This window comes from Leopardus geoffroyi, chromosome D4 (genome assembly GCF_018350155.1).
Source record: "Leopardus geoffroyi isolate Oge1 chromosome D4, O.geoffroyi_Oge1_pat1.0, whole genome shotgun sequence".
Lineage (NCBI taxonomy): Eukaryota > Metazoa > Chordata > Mammalia > Carnivora > Felidae > Leopardus > Leopardus geoffroyi.
In genome coordinates, this window is record NC_059342.1 from 86,486,344 (window position 1) to 86,502,567 (window position 16,224).

Here is a 16,224-nt window from a genome sequence, read left to right on the forward strand (position 1 = left end):
CCTGTGGGAGGGGAACAGCCTGCCCAGCCTTTAAGGGCATGGTCCAGAAAGGTGGAGTTAAACCCTAGGTCTAACTAACCTTCACTACTGTGGAGAACCGGGCAAATAATGTCCCTTTACTCATCTGTAAAATGGGGATGATAAACGTGCCCCTCTTCCGGGGCTGTTGTGAGGAGTAAATACCCAGCCTGTGCGAGGGCAAGGCAGGGACAGAATTACACCAAAAGAAAGTTTAAAAGTCCCTGATGCTAACGGGCATCCTGGTATGTTGGTTGCCCCAGGGGCACCGATTTCCCCTCAAACCATTGCCATCCCCGCATGCCCTCCTCCTCTGTGAGCTCGGTCACTCACCCTCTGGGTCCCAGTGACGGACATCTTCGTCCCACTGCAGTCATGGTTCCCCCGCAGTCACTGCCTGAAGCCTGGGTACCTCCTCAGCCCGAGGGCTCCCGCCTTTCTCAGGCCAGGGAGCTCTGAAGCGCAGAGCAGTACTCCGGGGGCGGAGCCTGACCTGTAGACCACGCCCCGGGCACGCCCCTCGCCCTCTGCCGGGGGCCGCCCCACAGCCTACACCTCCCGCTAGGAAGGACACGCCCCGCCTCGGGAACGCCCTTCCGCCTCCTGTCTCGCTCCTCCTCCTACCCCCATCTGTTAGCGTCCAAGTCCGGGAAGGCCACGCCCCCCGGACACACCCCTCTGCCTTGACCCGCCCCGTTCCAACACCACCTTCCCTCCGCAGTCCGCCTGGCAGCCTGAAAGGGCCACGCCCCCAGACACGCCGCTCCACCCGCCCCTTTCCCGCAAACTCACAAGGCACGTCTCAGACCCTAGGCTGCCTCAGAACGCCCCAGAACCTATCAGGCCTTCTCCCCTGCATACAATCCTTGCTCTTCCACGCTCAAATGAGGCTGAACTAAGGAGGGGACGGCACAAGACAGCAGCCTGGAACAGCCAGGGATGATGGAAAAACATTTACTGTTAGTGGTGTGCTAGGCACTGTGCTAAGATTTTAAAAGTCCTGTATGTGACTCTTGATTCTCATCATGCCCTACAAGGTAGGTGCTATCATTATGCCATTTATCAGCTGAGGAAACGGACGCTCAGAAAAGGAAACAGATTTATCCAAGGTCATGCAGTCAGTAAGAGGCAGAGTCTGGACTAGATTCATTCTGAAACTTTACAAAGTCTTGCTCCCCATTGAACAGAGGTCCAGACTCAATTACCCCAGCACACAGAAACTGTGCTTGGTGTCTCAGGGCAAAGCCATTCCAGAGAGGTCTCAGAACTGGCCCTAGAGTTACTTTTGCTCAGCTGGGGTTTTTTCCCCTCTTTATTTCAATAAGTCCATCTGGCCAGTGTGGTTTAGACCCAGGGTCTGAGGGTTGAAAAGCTGGAGACTCCTGTGGTTGAGATTGAGGGGTCTCCCAAGGGCATGAAGCACACAGCTGTATAGCTTAGAGGGTGGTGGGTACAATGTGAGAGATGAGCGTGCAGCCATTGGAGGCGGGCAGTTTCTGCTCAAACCCAGCTCTACCACCTTGACTGAGTCTCAGTCTCCCCATCTGTAAGATGGGTCTCATGATATAATGATAAATGCTTTTACAGAGCGTTCGGTGAGTAACATATGTTTTGACACCCAGTAGAATGGGTGCTAGGGTCATATCATCGCTATGTGTATTTTTGCATGAACTCAGCTCACCCTATAACCAAGTGAAGTGGCAACCACGGGGAGCAGTGTTGTCCAGTAGAACTAAAGGTGATTTGGGTGTGGGGGTCCTGGGCAGGGATCCAGCGGTTGGGCTTGGGGCCCAACCGGCTCCTGGAGGCTGCCTAGGGCGAGTTCAAATCTCACCTTTGTCATTTGACAGATGTGCAACCTGCCTGGGGCAGATGACTTTGCCTCTCTGAATCTTCGGTTCCTCATCCGTCATATGGAAATGACAGAATCTCCTCCCCAGTTGTTTTTGTTTTGTTTTGTTGAGAATTAATTGCAAGTGAAAGACTGAGCATAGTGCCTGGTCTGTAGTAAGCACTTGGTTCATGTGTAGAGTTTTTATTCCCCCTAGAAGTGTGTTTTGTGTGTGTGTGTTGGGGGGGGGGGGCTCCTCTCCAGGCTCTATTGGCAGGAGGTTGGAGGCACCCTTCCCGCAGATTCCACTCTCACCCCCACCCCACGGTGGGCACCTACCTTTCCGGAGGCACATTCCTGGGAGCTGTTTCTTCTTTTCTGTCTGCGCTGGGATCCTCAGGCTCTCCCGTGGGGCCCATTACGGAAGGGTTGGGTCCCACTGCTGGGGTGTCCTCCAGGGGGGCATTGGTCCCCACCACCACCTCCTTGGCGGCCTCCAGGCCTGGAGGGTTGGGCAGATCTTGGGGCACCAGGTGGGATTCAGAGCCCACCTCCTTGGTCTCCCGGGTAGCCTGTTGGTCACGAGCCTTCTTGGTGCTGTGGCGAGGCATGGTGCCCATGTGGCTGTACATGTCACTGGAGCGGGCATAGGCTGGGGGGCTTTGTGGGACAGTCATCATGTCATCCTGTGTGGCCTCAAAGGTGTCTCGCTCCAGGTGGGACCGGATACTGATGGAGGCTGAGGACCGTTTCAGAGTGAAAGACCGAGGGAGGTTGGAGAGACTCCCGAGGCCCTTGAACTTGAAGAACTCTGGCAGAGGAAGTGGGGGGAGGGAGGGCAAGGGGAAGACATGAGTTAATGCCAGCAGCAATAATAAAAAATACATGTCGTTCTTCTGACTGAGGGTTCAAGGAGGGTCAGGGCTTCTCTGACACTCCCTTTGTTCCCATAGAACAACATGCAGCTCTAGAGTCACACAGACCTGAGCGACCGTCCCTGCTCTTCCACATCCTTGCTGTGTGACTTTCGGCAAGTCACTTGACCCTTCTGAGCCCCATTCTCCACGTTAGCAAAATAGAGATTGTAGTGCCCACCTCCTATGGACAGCAGAACTGAAGGAAAGCAGGTAAATAACAGACTTAATATGGTGCCTGGCACCCAGAATATCCTGGAGAAGTTATGAAGGCAATGACGATGATTGCAGTGAACGCCTCTGCATTGGTCAGCTATGCTTCATGCATTACATCACTGAGTTCCCAGCATAACTCAATGACACAAGCTTAATTTCCCTTTTCTGCAGATAACGAAGCGGAGGTCAGAGCTGGGGAAAGACCCGCCCGAGGTGGCATCGTGGGCAGGTGAAGCATGTTTGTGTGGTCGTGGGGTGGGGTGAGTGAGGAGGGGCTGTTTGAGCACCAGGGACAGGGGATGAAATGAGAAGGGGGTTGTGGGGAGCCTGGGGGGCCCACTCTCTGAGGTTCAGTCCTTCCTGTCAGCTGAGCCCACGGTGGGGACTCAGGCGGCAGGGCTTGGATGATACCATCTTCTTGTTTCCGCAGGGGTGCCTGTGAGTTCCCTCCTCCTTGCCCCCAGCTGTGGGACTGTCTCTCCTCTAAGCCACCACCCTCTGACAACCCTATGGCCTCCAGGCGAGTGAAAAGGAAAAACTCTGGCATTTTCCACTTCCTAGGTACCCTCTGCCTCCTCAGGTCCTCACCACGATGCCCCCATTGATGAGAGAGGAAACTGAGGCCCAGAGAGGGGAGGGACTTGCCCAGGGTCACACAGCAAGGCTGAACCCTGATGAGGGGCTCAGGGCTCTGGACTGCTGGGGTCAGTGTTCTGGGGCTTTCCCCCTAGCCCTGCCCACCCTCGACTGTCTTAGCCTCTGCCTCCTGACAAACACTGTCAGAAAGTTCTGAGGCTCTGCTCTAAGAAAGCTATACCGCTGGGCAGAATTGTGCCAATTGCCAGGAGGAGGGCCAAGAACCGCTGTCTCCTGGGCACTGGGGGATCTGGAGGAAACAGTAGTGGGACAGGGAGGGAAACCGAGGTGAGTCCAGGAACATGGGATTGAGCCCTGCTGGGCAGCCCCATATGATCCAAAGCATGTCTCTGGGGCCCAGTATTTTCATCTGTGGAATGCATCTTAATCCTGGCTCTGCACACCCCCACCCCTGTGCTGTCAACGGTCAAGTTGAAGGGCTCAGGGGAAGCAAAAGTTGGCTGAGACCCGGAGGAGACTGACTTGGGGAAACAGAGCCTTGGTCAGGGTGACCCCTCATCGAGCTGCCCTGGGTCCCAGCGTCACTGCTGGTGGGGACATGGGGCAGCTTCTCCTGGTGCACCCATACCCACTCCGGCCCCAGTAACTTCCAACTGAGCCCCCGTGTGAACCAATTCCAGGGGCAGGGCGTGAAGCATGTGGAGGTCTTCCCTTGCCCGGCCCCATGAGGTCCAAGGAAACCAGAGATGGTCACACCCACAAATGGTGAGACAGAGAAACAGAGACTGGCAGAGCAGAGATGGAGAACCCAACCAGCTAGAGACAGAGAGAGCTATGGGGCCAGAGTGACAGAGGGAAGGCGACAAGGAAACCCAGAAGCAGAGAACTCCAGAGAGGGATAGAGATGGACAGAAAGAGAAACAGAAAGCAGACAGTGATAAAGAGGCAATGCAGAGACAGACTGAGATGGATGGACAGACAGAGAGATGAAGGGCAGTGCAAAGGGCACCCTGCACTCACTGAACTTTCTGCTGGCTTTCTTGGGTCCCTCCGTCATCTTGGCAGGTCGTGTAAAGCCCCTGGCCAGCGGGCAAGTGGCCGCTCTCGACTCCGGACATCAACGTTGAGGTTCTTCCCTCACCTCCCCTTCCCCTTTCTTGCACCCTCTTGCCGCTCGCTTCCTCTGTGTATTTTTAAACCAGTGAAACTCCCACAGCTCCACCCTCCCCATCCTCTCCACGGGGGCGGGCCAGGGCCTCCCCCACTCCGGGCCCCCATGGGCTGCCTCCTTGACCTTGGCTATGGGGGGGGTGGGGAGGGGAGCAAGGGGCAGACCACAAGCCCATGGGACCTGGAGGGCCTGGGGGGACAAACCACAGGCCCTGGGAATGGAGCCCACTGGGTGGGGGCTGTGGGGGGGACCCGCTGACAGCTGTCAGGGGGTCTGGCCAGCGGCTGGAAGGGTGCTGGGAGCCAGGCCAGCCCACAGGGCAGTTTGTTCTAAGCCTCGGTGCCTGCGGAAGGACTGGGAGCAGTGAAGAGTGCTGTGGTTAGGCCTGTGGCCCTGGGGACCACCCAAACCCAAGTTCAAATCTTGGCTGGCTACTTTGTCACCGTGTAATCCTGGCTAGGCCACTGACTTCCCTGAGCCTCAGTTTCCTCACTGTGAGCAGGAGGTATTTGCAATGCCCACCTCACAGGGTCCAGTTCGGTGTGAAGCCTGGCACAGAATCGGTGCCCACCAAGGCATGATCATTCCTTTTTAATCCAGGGGGACACGGTGGCAATTTGGTCCACCACACCCTGTATACAGGGATGGGGGGATCTGGAGCACAGACGGGCAGAGGGAGTGCCCCAGGTCATCTGGCAGGTTGGTGGCACAGACAGGGCTACATCTCACCCTTCTAGACCCCTTAGCCCACAGTCTGATGCTTTTCCAGCCTACGTGTGTGCGTATGTGTGTGTCACACGGGCAGGACAGAGATGAGGAAATGAAACTTCCCTACACAGATTGTCCCAGACACCTGTGGAGGCTGTCAGCAGCTGCAGGGGTTGGGGTGGCCACAAGGCCAGGGGTTTCAAATCCCAGCTCTGTGTACTGCGTACAAGTTACTCCTGCCTCTGAAGCCCCAGTCAACTGATCTCAAGAATGGGCACAAATGCAAGATACACAATTAACTCACAGAGGCTCCAGCACGATTGGACATTATTATCCTGGCCCCCAGACTGGCAACCGAGCCTATGAGAGAGGGAGTCCAAGGGTAGATGGGGCCCCTCCTGCATCCTCAGCAAAAAGAATGATGACTAACATCTTCTGATCAGCTAGTTCATTCCAGCCAGAAAGCTCAGTCCTTCTGTCCTAAGAGGTAGATGTTGTTTCTCTTGCCCCCATTTTATAGATGTGGAAACTGAGGCTCCCCGAAAGTCAACTTACCTGGCATTAGGGCCTACTTGTCCAGCTCTGGAGGCTGAGGTCCTAACTTCCACTCCTACAGCTCCAGAAACCCCCTGGCAGCTGGATGATGGGCCCTGGTGGGGGAAGCATCTGACTGAACCTTCTTAATGGGTTGAGAGGGAAACAGGCCCTGAGGGGAAAAGGGACACAGCCTGAGAGATCAAGACATCAGAGTCCTGCTCACAGACAGACCTGGATGGGAACAGTGTTCAAAGCTCACATGAAAGAATGAGGTTTCTCGGTCATGGATTTGGGAAGAGAAGGTCCCTCTACTGAGCCCTGACCGTGAGCCAGGCATGGAGGTAAAAACCTCCACAGATTGTCCGTTGAGTCCCTACGACCGACCTGTGAGGCGAATGCTGGTACTGTCCCATTTCACAGATGAGGTAACTGAGGCTAAGGAGGAGCAGAGACTAGACCCCCAGGTGTCCTAGCTCCCAAGCCAGTGCTCCCTCCCTCCTCCAGTTGTCAGAAGAGAGAATAGGGCCGGTGGCCTGGCGGTAGTGAGGGGTCTTCCTGGTGGAAGGCAGCGGGTGGTTCCCCTGGCTTCTCTCCCAGGAGGCAGTCCCAGGGACTTGCGCTAAGTGCTGGGTTTCTGTCACTCCCGCCTCACTGTGTGACCCTGCCCCAGACCCTTTACCACTTTGGGTCTCAGTTTCTATCTGTGAAACAGGGTCAAAGTAGCTCCCGGTTCCAGGGGTTGCTGGGAGGATGAAATGAGAAAACGTGAGCCCAGGCTAGTGCACTGTGGCCTCAGCAGCGCCCCCCCCCCCTCCCCGCCATGGTTGTCGCTGAGGGATGGGGGTGGTTCAGGCCAGGGGCAGATTGGCATAGGCCAAGAAGACCCCAGGGGAAGGCACGTGGTGGGAGAGCTGGGAGCCCCGGCCACAGGGAGGCCGTGTTGCTGCAGGTACAGTGAGAGTGCTAGCTAGGCCCGTGCTGCCGCCGTTGGCCCCGGGCGCCAGCGCAATTGCCCTTCCCTGGGAGAATGAATGGGGCTCAGTGTGGCGGCTCCACTGAGCTCAGAGCCCCCTTTGTGCTGCCTTGAGTGGCCGTTGGGAGTGCGGCTGGGGACCTGCCGGCGGGTGGCTGTCCCCCAGGCCCTCCTCAGCCTGCGTTGGAGGCCGGCCCAGAGCAGCCCGCACTCCACAGCCCTGAACACACAAGTGCTTTCGCGCCTCCAGGCTTCGGCTTGGGCGGGACCCACACCCAGAATGCTGCTCTTCCCTCCACCGGCTGGAAGTTTTGCCTCCGTGCGGTCGGGGCTCCGGGTCCAGACTGAGCCATGGTGCCCCAGGGAACCCTCCTCTGGTTCCTGTCCCCTCCCTCCTGCCCCTTTCCCCCCAGCTGTGACTCCCTTGCCCCCAGTTTGGCCAGGTACCATTAGGTCTCGACGTCACAGTCGAAGGCATTGGCCCCAGGCACACGGGATCATGCAGACCCCACGTGCATGATCTTGGGCAAGTTGTGTTACCTCTCTGAGCCTCGTTTTCTCCCTTCGGTAAAACGAGACCAATACAACATCCCTCACACGGTCCCGTGGCGGTGAAATAAAAGTTATACTGCGAGTATTACCCATATTACATTCACTTGCGTCTTCACTCGCATGTTCCAAACAGACCTCATGCCCCCTCAGAGGAGAATTTGCCTCCCACATGTGCATTGGCCCCACGCCTGCCGTAGGTCTTAGTCTTTCCCCGGCTCCATCCAGTTGTCTGGTACTGAGGCGAATGACCCTGGGTTTTGGAAGCAGAGACCCGGCTCTGAATCCCAGATTGACAGCTTCCTGGTTGTGGGACCTTGGGCAGGGCACGTCACCACTCCGAGTCTCAGTTCCCTCTTCTGTAAGTTGGGCCCAATTCCAGCAACCTCCTAAGAGGGGAGCTGTGAAGCCCCAGGGAAATGACACGTATCAACATAGGGCCGGGTACAGAGTCAGCACCCAGCTGGTGTGGGCGGAATGTCCATGGTCTACAGGGCCGCAAGCATCACACTACCAGCCTCTGCCCGGTGTCTCCCTATCCAGCACCCCTTTCTCTTCCCGGGACGTACGAGCAGCCAAGATCAGCCCACCCATGAGCCTGTCTTCTCCTTCCCTCCCTATGCCCGCCCCCCCTCCCCTCATCCCTGCTCAGGGGAGGAAAACAGAAGGTCTAGGCCAGAGTCAAACAGCAGGCCAATGATTCCCTCTTCTACTCTGTGCCTCAGTTTCTCTGTTAAATGCCAGCGGGACCAGAGGCTCTCACAGAGTCCAGTCGGTTAGTCAGCAAACTGACAAACTGGCCAGTGCCTGGCCTTGCAGGCTTAGCTGATCCGTGGAGGCAGGAAACATTTTCCTCAAACTAGCAAAATCAGAAGTCAGTCAGTGAGAAATCATTTCCAGCTAAGGACCTCGTTTCTTCGCCCTTCCACCTGGATGATCCAGGACCCCATGCCTGGACAGCGCAGGTGGCCTTCTAAAGAGTTCCCTACTGCTTCTGCCAAGGGGAGCAGAGGGCCCGAAGCTCTGAGGGGAAGTGACTGGCGGATGTTGGGGTTCAGGGCAGGGGTGGTGGGGTAGACGTGACAACACCGGAATATCTGCTGAGGCGTCTGCCCACAGGATGTGACTTAAGGAGAGCTCGTGGGAAACAGGCAGGGGACCCATCCAGCCTGAGTCTGATGGTGGAGGCCACCCAAAACCATGGCAGGCCCCCAATACTACCATCCCCTCCCATACCCCCCGTGGGCATCCAGAATACCTAGGCCAGCGGTGCTCTGTCATGGCTGTAGCCTAACTCTGCCCACAGCCCAGACGGGTGGGGACCCTGATATGGCTAAGTGCTTGGAGTTTGTGCCAGACTGACCTGGTTCAAATCCCAATGTGGCTGCTGGTCAGCTGTTTGACCCTGGCCAGGGGATGTTGCCTCTGAGTCTCAGGGTCCTTATGTGTACAAGAGAGGTGATAACAGTAGCCATCTCGTATAGCTGAGTGAGAATTAATTACCATAAAGTGCTGAATGTATGCTCTGGACCATTTATTTTGCCTCAACAAATTGTAATTGCTAGTTATTATTTTTTTCCCTCCTTGCCCTTCTCACCCCCAATTTAGCCAATGGCCTCCCTGCTTCCACAGTGTACCCATGAAGCTGATCCCAGATCATTCCCTGACATGTCTCCTGACTGCCTAAAACACTTGATGGCCTCACACTCCCCTCAGGAGGGGGCTCACTGCTGCTTGGCTGACGCTTGAGCCTCCGCCTCCCCCGCCTCCCCCAACAGGGTCTCTTGGGACACCAGGATCACCAGACCTGCAAGGCCAAGCCATGGAGGATAAGACAGGAAACTGGGTGCCATTGAGGGGTACCACACTGCAGGTAGGAAGGTCCAGGGAATTAGGAAACAACAGGAGGGAGAGTCCTGCAGCCACAGCCCTGGAGGGAGCTGGAAAGAGCCTCCAATATCACAATTTGGGTTTTCCTGAAGACAGAGGAGGTAGAAAGCACAGCTTTGCTGTGGGCTGATTGTTGAGTAGAGCTGGAGGAAAGATCAAGAGGCTCGTGAGCTGGGAAGATTATCAGGAAGATGCTGGGGAAGGGGTGGAGGAGAAGGGGGCATAGGGTCAGAGAAGATGGGTGGTGGGCATGGTGCCTGGCATGACAGCAGGCCTCAAATGGCATCATTATTATATCCCTGGCCATACTGTAAACAGCCTGACTCAGAAGAATCTTCTTCAGACAGACCAGGTTCCAGTCCCAGCGCTGTCACTCTGACCTTGGGCAAATGACCTCACCTGTCTGAGTCTCAATATCCTCTTCTGTAAAATGGGTTAGTGATCCTGACTATTGGGTGGTTGATTCAGGATTCAGCAGGAACGCCCAGCAATTCCTGAGCACACAGGGGGTTCGGAGTAAATACTAGCTATTTTTGTAATTACTGACCCGGGGTTGACCAGCTCGGGCACAGCTGATGGGGGACCGGGCTCCTGTGGGCTTCATCCTTGACTCCCAGAGAACAGGGGGTCCGGGACTGGAAGGCCCAGGCGTTGCTCTCTCGCCGCCTCCAGTGTCGCCGCGCCCCCTAGCGGCCGTCGGTTGCCATGTCAACGGCGGGTGGCTGGGGCCCGGGGAGGTGGCGGCGGGGGCCGTTCTCTCCTCCCAGGACCGGAGGCCGCTCCCTCGGCGCCTCCCGCCTTCGCCTGTGGAGGGGCACTCTGAGCCAGGGAGAAAAGGGCTCTCCGCAGCAGCTGGCATGTGGGGGTAAACTGAGGCACGCGGCGAGGCGCCCTGCAGCCAGGTGTGGAGCGCGGGGCCCCACCTCCGAAGGCGGAGGAGGGGCCGCGGGCGGTGACGCGACGAGGGCGGCCGGCGGACAGCGGGCGAGCGGGCAGGCGGCGGCGGCGGCGGCGGCGGCGGCAGGTGCGGCCGCGGAGGGTGGGAGGGAGGAGGGAGGGGGCGGGCGGAGGGGGAGGGGAGGGCGAGGCCGGGGCACCTCCCCCTTTATAACGCGCCCCCTCCCGGGCTCTCGGGCCGCCTCCTCGTCGGCTCTTTCCGTCTCGCCCCCTCGCCCGGCCGCCCCGGGCCCGGGCCCGGCCAGGGAGCCCCCAGGCCGCGGCTCGGGGGCCACCCCCCCCGCCCGCCGCCCCGCGCAGCCCGGCGGAGGCGGCGCCGTCGGAGGAGGAGGAGCAGGGCACTGCGGCTGGCCCCGGATCGGGCGCTAGAGCGGCAGCGGCTTCGGCAGCAGCGGCGGCCCGGGCCGATGCAGCGGGACGCACCGCCCCGAGCCCCAGCCCCGGCGCCCCGGCTCCCCGCGCCCCCGATCGGGGCCGCCGCCAGCAGTGGCGGCGGCGGAGGCGGGGGCAGTGGCGGCGGCGGAGGCGCCTCTGCAGCTCCGGCTCCTCCTGGCCTCCCGGGAACTACAAGTCCCAGGGGGCCTGGCGGCGGGCGGCGGGCGGAAGAGGCGGGGTCGGCGCCGCGAGGCCGGAAGTGGCTGTGGAGGCGGAAGTGGCGCGGCCGCGGAGGGGCCTGGAGCACGGCGGCGGGACCCGGGGCGGGAGCGGCGGCGGCGGCGGCGGCGGCGGCTGGGGGCGGCGGCGGCGGCGGCGGTGCACTGGAGGCGGCCATGGCAAAGCAGTACGACTCGGTGGAGTGCCCCTTTTGTGATGAGGTGACCAAATATGAGAAGCTCGCTAAGATCGGCCAAGGCACCTTCGGGTAAGGCTGTACCCCCGGGGGACCGGGAGCCCTGGGCCTGCAACCCTCAGGGCCGACGTCGGGATGCCCAGGGCCGGGCCCAACGTGGTCGGGAGGCCACAGAGCACCAGACGTGTCCCCTGGTCTCTCTAGGCCGCGCCGCAGCCCGCCTGGGCCTGACGGAGCCGGCTGGCGGGGAGGAGCCTGAGGCCCGTGATGGGGGGCGGGGAGGGGTTGCAGAGAGGAGCTTGTGAGGGGAGCGGGCTCTCCAAGAGAAGCCTGGGTGAAGAGTCCGAGGAAAGGAAGTAGAGGCTTGGAGAGGGACCGCAGATAGCGGGAGGATGGGGCGGGCAGAGTAGGCGAGTGCCCTGAGTACCCGGCCCAGCCCCGCCCGGGGAATCCCTTTTTTCTGCCCTCCTCCTCAGGTGGGGGAGGGGCGGGCCCAGCAGAAACGGCCTGATGAAACCTCTTGGGTCCCCCCTCTCGGCCTGCAGGGAGGTATTTAAGGCAAAGCACCGTAAGACCGGCAAAAAGGTGGCTCTGAAGAAAGTGCTGATGGAGAACGAGAAGGAGGGGGTGAGTACGGGCGGGGTGGGCGGGCCTGCCGTCTCCTCTCGGCTCCGGTTGGGTTTCCACCCTGCTTCTGCTAGGGCTCTCACGTCGGGAATCAGTGTAGGTGTGGTAGTTTGGGAGTTTCCATATTCCAGGGAATTTGACTTCGTAGTTCAATTTTTTTGTTCAAATGTTTTAGAGCCTTTGATATTTCATTTTTAGGTAAATACGGTTGGGGCCAGGAGGGGGAGCTCATGCTTGCAGAGTGCGCCTCGGTTCCTCAAGTTAGGAAGCTTTTTAAACACTCTGTCCTTAGCGTTTATTTTGCGTAGCATAAAAAGAAATTCCATGCAGTGGCCTTAAAAGGGTGATTGGTACTCGGTTGTAAAGGAACAGCCCCCCCTTCCATACATCAATTTAGCTGTAGTCCAGCTTCCCAGACACCTGATTCTTAGCAAGGAAATGTCTTTGAATAGCTGCTTTTGTTCCCACCTAGTAAGTTAAACACAGGCATAGAGCTAACTTTAAGGGTTGAAGAAACTGCAGAGCATTTGGTGACTAGCAGTGAAGTGTTAAGTACCCCTGTTTCAGTTCATCGTCTCAAAGCAGTTCCTTGAGGGTTGCGTACTACTCTTAACACGCATTTTGCAGATAAGACATCTGCGACTGCTGATCTCAGAGCCTGTCACCTTGCTCTCTTTCCCAACCTGTGCCCCTTACTGTGGAGCTCTTGGCTCGATCGTGGGTCTGTAGTTCACTCGCTCACCTTTGACCACCTCCTGTCTTTCTCCCACTCAGTTCCCCATCACAGCCCTGCGGGAAATCAAGATCCTCCAGCTTCTAAAACACGAGAACGTGGTTAACTTGATTGAGATCTGTCGAACCAAAGGTAAGTTGTTTGGATCGGGTCTCCATCTTCAGATGGGGAAAACGAGGCTCACCCGTCCCAAGGCTTTGTTTGTAAAGTTGGAAGCGGACACGCTTAAATTGCCTCTTCTTAACCCAGACCTACCGACTGTGACTGCTTTCCCGGGTCCTTTCGTCATAGCTCTTGCTGCCCCGGGGCCTGCCACAGCACCCGGCCTGGAGGAGGCACTCAGCAAATAGTTGACCAGTGAAGGAATGCACAGCCGGATACCTGAGTGTCCGTGGGTTGGAGGGGTAGAAGCTGGCTGTGGGAAGATAAGTTGCACATGGGGTTTTATACTTTCTTTTTCTCACCCCCTTGCCCGTTCTTCCCGTCTTAGCTTCCCCCTATAACCGTTGCAAGGGCAGCATATACCTAGTGTTTGACTTCTGCGAGCATGACCTTGCGGGGCTGCTGAGCAACGTCTTAGTCAAGTTCACGCTGTCCGAGATCAAGAAGGTCATGCAGATGCTGCTCAACGGCCTGTACTACATCCACAGAAACAAGGTGGGGGGCAGAGTTGGGGAAGAGACCGAGGCTGGGGTTGGCCTCCGCTCCCACTGCAGGGTGGATGTGCCTGAAGGGCCCTCGGAAACCTGATCGAGCCGTCTCGTGCTTCCTGCAGATCCTGCACAGGGACATGAAGGCGGCTAACGTGCTCATCACCCGCGACGGGGTCCTGAAGCTGGCAGACTTCGGGCTGGCCCGGGCCTTCAGCCTGGCAAAGAACAGCCAGCCCAACCGCTATACCAACCGTGTGGTGACGCTCTGGTACCGGCCCCCGGAGCTGTTGCTCGGTGAGGACTCCCGAGCGGGCAGAGGGGGGCAGGGGCTGGGCACTTACCCGGCCTCAGTCCCCCACTGCCAGGGCTTCTTGAGCCGCCGGCCCTGGGGCATTGCGTCTCAGGAGGCCCTCGGGCTCAAGGGGCCCTCCTGGTGCGCTCTTCTTCCCAGGGGAGCGGGACTACGGCCCCCCCATTGACCTCTGGGGTGCCGGGTGCATCATGGCGGAGATGTGGACCCGCAGCCCTATCATGCAGGGCAACACCGAGCAGCACCAGCTTGCCCTCATCAGCCAGCTCTGTGGCTCCATCACCCCTGAGGTGCGTGGCCAGGCTGCAGGTCCCCAGGGTCCCCGCAGGATGCAGAGATCTGGAAGTCCTCCTGGCAAGGGAGGAGTGGGGAGTGGAATGGAAGGAAAGCCCTGGAGAGGTGGCTGGTGGAGGGACAGGGCTGGTGGTCGTTAGAGCCACACGGGCAGTGTTCAGATCTCACCCCCGTCGCAGTTCTGTGGCCTCGGGGAGGGCATTTGAATCCCTCACCTCAGGGCTGAGTTTTCTCCTGTGTGAAACAGCTACGCCTGTGTCGGGCTTGGTGAAAGTATCGTAGGTGACTTGTGTAAAAGGGTGTGGCGCTTGGTGTGTGTCAGGGACACAGTCACTGCTGCTTTCGCTTTGGAGAGGTCAGGTTCGTCCTCCAGGGGTGGTCTGGGAGCATCGGAGCAGAGAAGTTTTAGTCCCTTCGGGTGCCCAACCAGTGGACAAAGCCACGCACCCCCCTGAATTGACGCCGTCCTCTCCCCATGCCTCCCGCCCAGGTGTGGCCAAACGTGGACAAGTACGAGCTGTTTGAGAAACTGGACCTGGTCAAGGGCCAGAAGCGGAAGGTGAAGGACAGGCTGAAGGCCTATGTGCGTGACCCCTACGCGCTGGACCTCATCGACAAGTTGCTGGTGCTGGATCCCGCACAGCGCATCGACAGCGATGACGCCCTCAACCACGACTTCTTCTGGTCTGACCCCATGCCCTCGGATCTCAAGGGCATGCTCTCCACCCACCTGACGTCCATGTTCGAGTACCTGGCGCCGCCGCGCCGGAAGGGCAGCCAGATCACCCAGCAGTCCACCAACCAGAGCCGCAATCCCGCCACCACCAACCAGACGGAGTTCGAGCGCGTGTTCTGAGGGCCGGCTGTCGGCGCTTTGCATTAGGGCAGTTTTATTTTTTCTCCTGCTGTGTGACTTGCGTTGTGGAGGTTATGGGGCATTTGAGTTCTCCCTAGTGCTTTATTTTATTTGATCCCCACCCTGGGCACTGGGAACGCCAGCTGAGTGGACTGGAGGAAAGCTTTGGCTGAAAGCCCAGGAGGGCACTGGGGCTGCCTCCCCTGGTTCCCTGGCTTTCGAGATGATGACCAGAGGGTCTCCATTTACTTTCAGACGGGAATGGGGTGGGAGGAGAGGCACACCCCACCAGTGACTTGACCGGAGCAGGGGACAGGCCCCTGGCCTCTCGTCAGCCCGCCTCTCGAGATGAGAAACTTGCGTGGGGGATGGAACCAGCCTCGGGAACGGGCTGGTCTTGGCCCAGCCCTCGGAAGCACTGGGGCTGGCAAAAACTTGGTTTCTTCAATAGAAAATTTTATCGTGTTTCTTTTGTTCAGTTGTTTGGAGACATTGCTGGACACAGTTTGGTCAGTTACGATTAAAGTTGACTCTCTTTTTTTTTTTTTTCACCCCCCAGTAAGTGGCTGTGTGCTGTGTTCTGTGTTCAGACCGCCAGCCCTTAACCCTGTGGCCAGCACGCTGGGCCTGAGCACTGAGGTTTGATTTGTCGAGTCTTGACTTTTTTCTTTATCCCCGTCCATGTTTCCGGACGTAATTGCAGAGGACTTTCGTCTTTGTTTTTCTTTTGAGTATCTTCTGGAACACTGGTTATGATGCTCCCTTAGTTCTCTCCACTCAGTGTCCGAGGAAGAGGGAAGACAGTTGCGACAGGGTCGCAGTTCCCTGGAGAGGGAACCCGGGAGGGTCCGCGATAAGCTGCGTCTGCAGCAGAGATCCCATCTACTGTGGCTGACAGACACGCTCAAACTTGACTCACAGGCACAGGAGGCTGCAGAAGGCTCTTAATCAGAACGACAACCGTTAGATCTGTCACTTTGCAAAGGGCCCTCAGGCTGCTGAGTAGTGGGTGGCTTAGGAGAGGCAAGAGAGAAAGGACCAGAGCAGTCGAAGGCTCTCCAGGGGCTTGGGGAGGTGGCGGCCACCTGGATTAGGATGTGAGTGGGCAGGAGGACAGAGAACCATGTGGCCGTTGGAGTGTCAGGCACAGGAGCTTGAATCCTTGGACGAGAAGCACGTTCTGGTGGATCTGTTTCCTGTGAGCATGAAGCTCAGGACAGACACGTTTGAGGCAAATTCTTCTACATTCTGGTCACAGGAGGAGGCCTTTTGAAGGGGGTCCCCAAAGGAAGGTCGGCAAAACCTTTTACCAGAACTGTCCCTGCAGAAATTGACCCAGATCTCAGCTTCACAAAAGGCCAGTAGAAGTAAAAAAAAAAAAAAAAAAAAAAAAACAACAACAAAAAAAACACCACCACTTGACTAGTATATTGAGTTCTCAGGGCTGCTGTGGGGAATCAGACTGGGTGGTTTACAACCGAAATGTATTCTGTCACCGTTCCAGAAGCCAGAAGTCTGAAATCCAGGTGTCAGCAGGGTTCGCCGGCGAGGCTCTGCGAGAGAATGTTCCATGCCTGTCTCCTAGCATCTGGTGCCAGCC

At 57.9% G+C, this 16,224-nt stretch overlaps 2 protein-coding genes and 1 long non-coding RNA gene across 13 annotated transcripts in view; 1 reads left to right on the top strand and 2 right to left on the bottom strand.

The window, feature by feature from the left end:
• The window catches only part of SH2D3C (SH2 domain containing 3C), a 30,792-nt gene extending 25,978 nt beyond the window's left edge, over positions 1-4,814 (bottom strand). For 5 of the 11 annotated variants that reach the window (XM_045468295.1, XM_045468291.1, XM_045468289.1 and 2 more), the window contains exon 1: positions 352-423. Coding sequence is in view for 5 of the 11 variants with exons in the window: in XM_045468292.1 (XP_045324248.1) it covers positions 2,189-2,660; positions 4,597-4,633 (509 nt within the window). In the remaining 6 variants the exon portion in view is untranslated. Of the gene's footprint in view, positions 1-351; positions 544-2,188; positions 2,661-4,596 lie in introns of those variants that run through there. The other 6 variants (XM_045468297.1, XM_045468296.1, XM_045468292.1 and 3 more) reach the window with 5 other exon arrangements.
• Positions 4,815-7,571: 2,757 nt separating this feature from the next.
• LOC123592883 lies at positions 7,572-10,065 on the bottom strand. Its single transcript, XR_006709990.1, has 2 exons — positions 9,952-10,065; positions 7,572-9,490 (listed from the first exon to the last, which is right to left on the bottom strand). It is a non-coding gene; the product is annotated as an uncharacterized LOC123592883 (long non-coding RNA).
• A 527-nt stretch (positions 10,066-10,592) lies between these two features.
• Positions 10,593-16,018, top strand: CDK9 (cyclin dependent kinase 9). The gene is made up of 7 exons (XM_045468313.1): positions 10,593-11,223; positions 11,697-11,778; positions 12,553-12,643; positions 13,002-13,168; positions 13,287-13,458; positions 13,616-13,764; positions 14,259-16,018. The coding sequence occupies exons 1-7, from the start codon at positions 10,769-10,771 to the stop codon at positions 14,622-14,624; spliced, it is 1,482 nt and encodes a 493-aa protein (XP_045324269.1). The 5' UTR covers positions 10,593-10,768; the 3' UTR covers positions 14,625-16,018.
• The last annotated feature ends 206 nt before the right edge of the window (positions 16,019-16,224 follow it).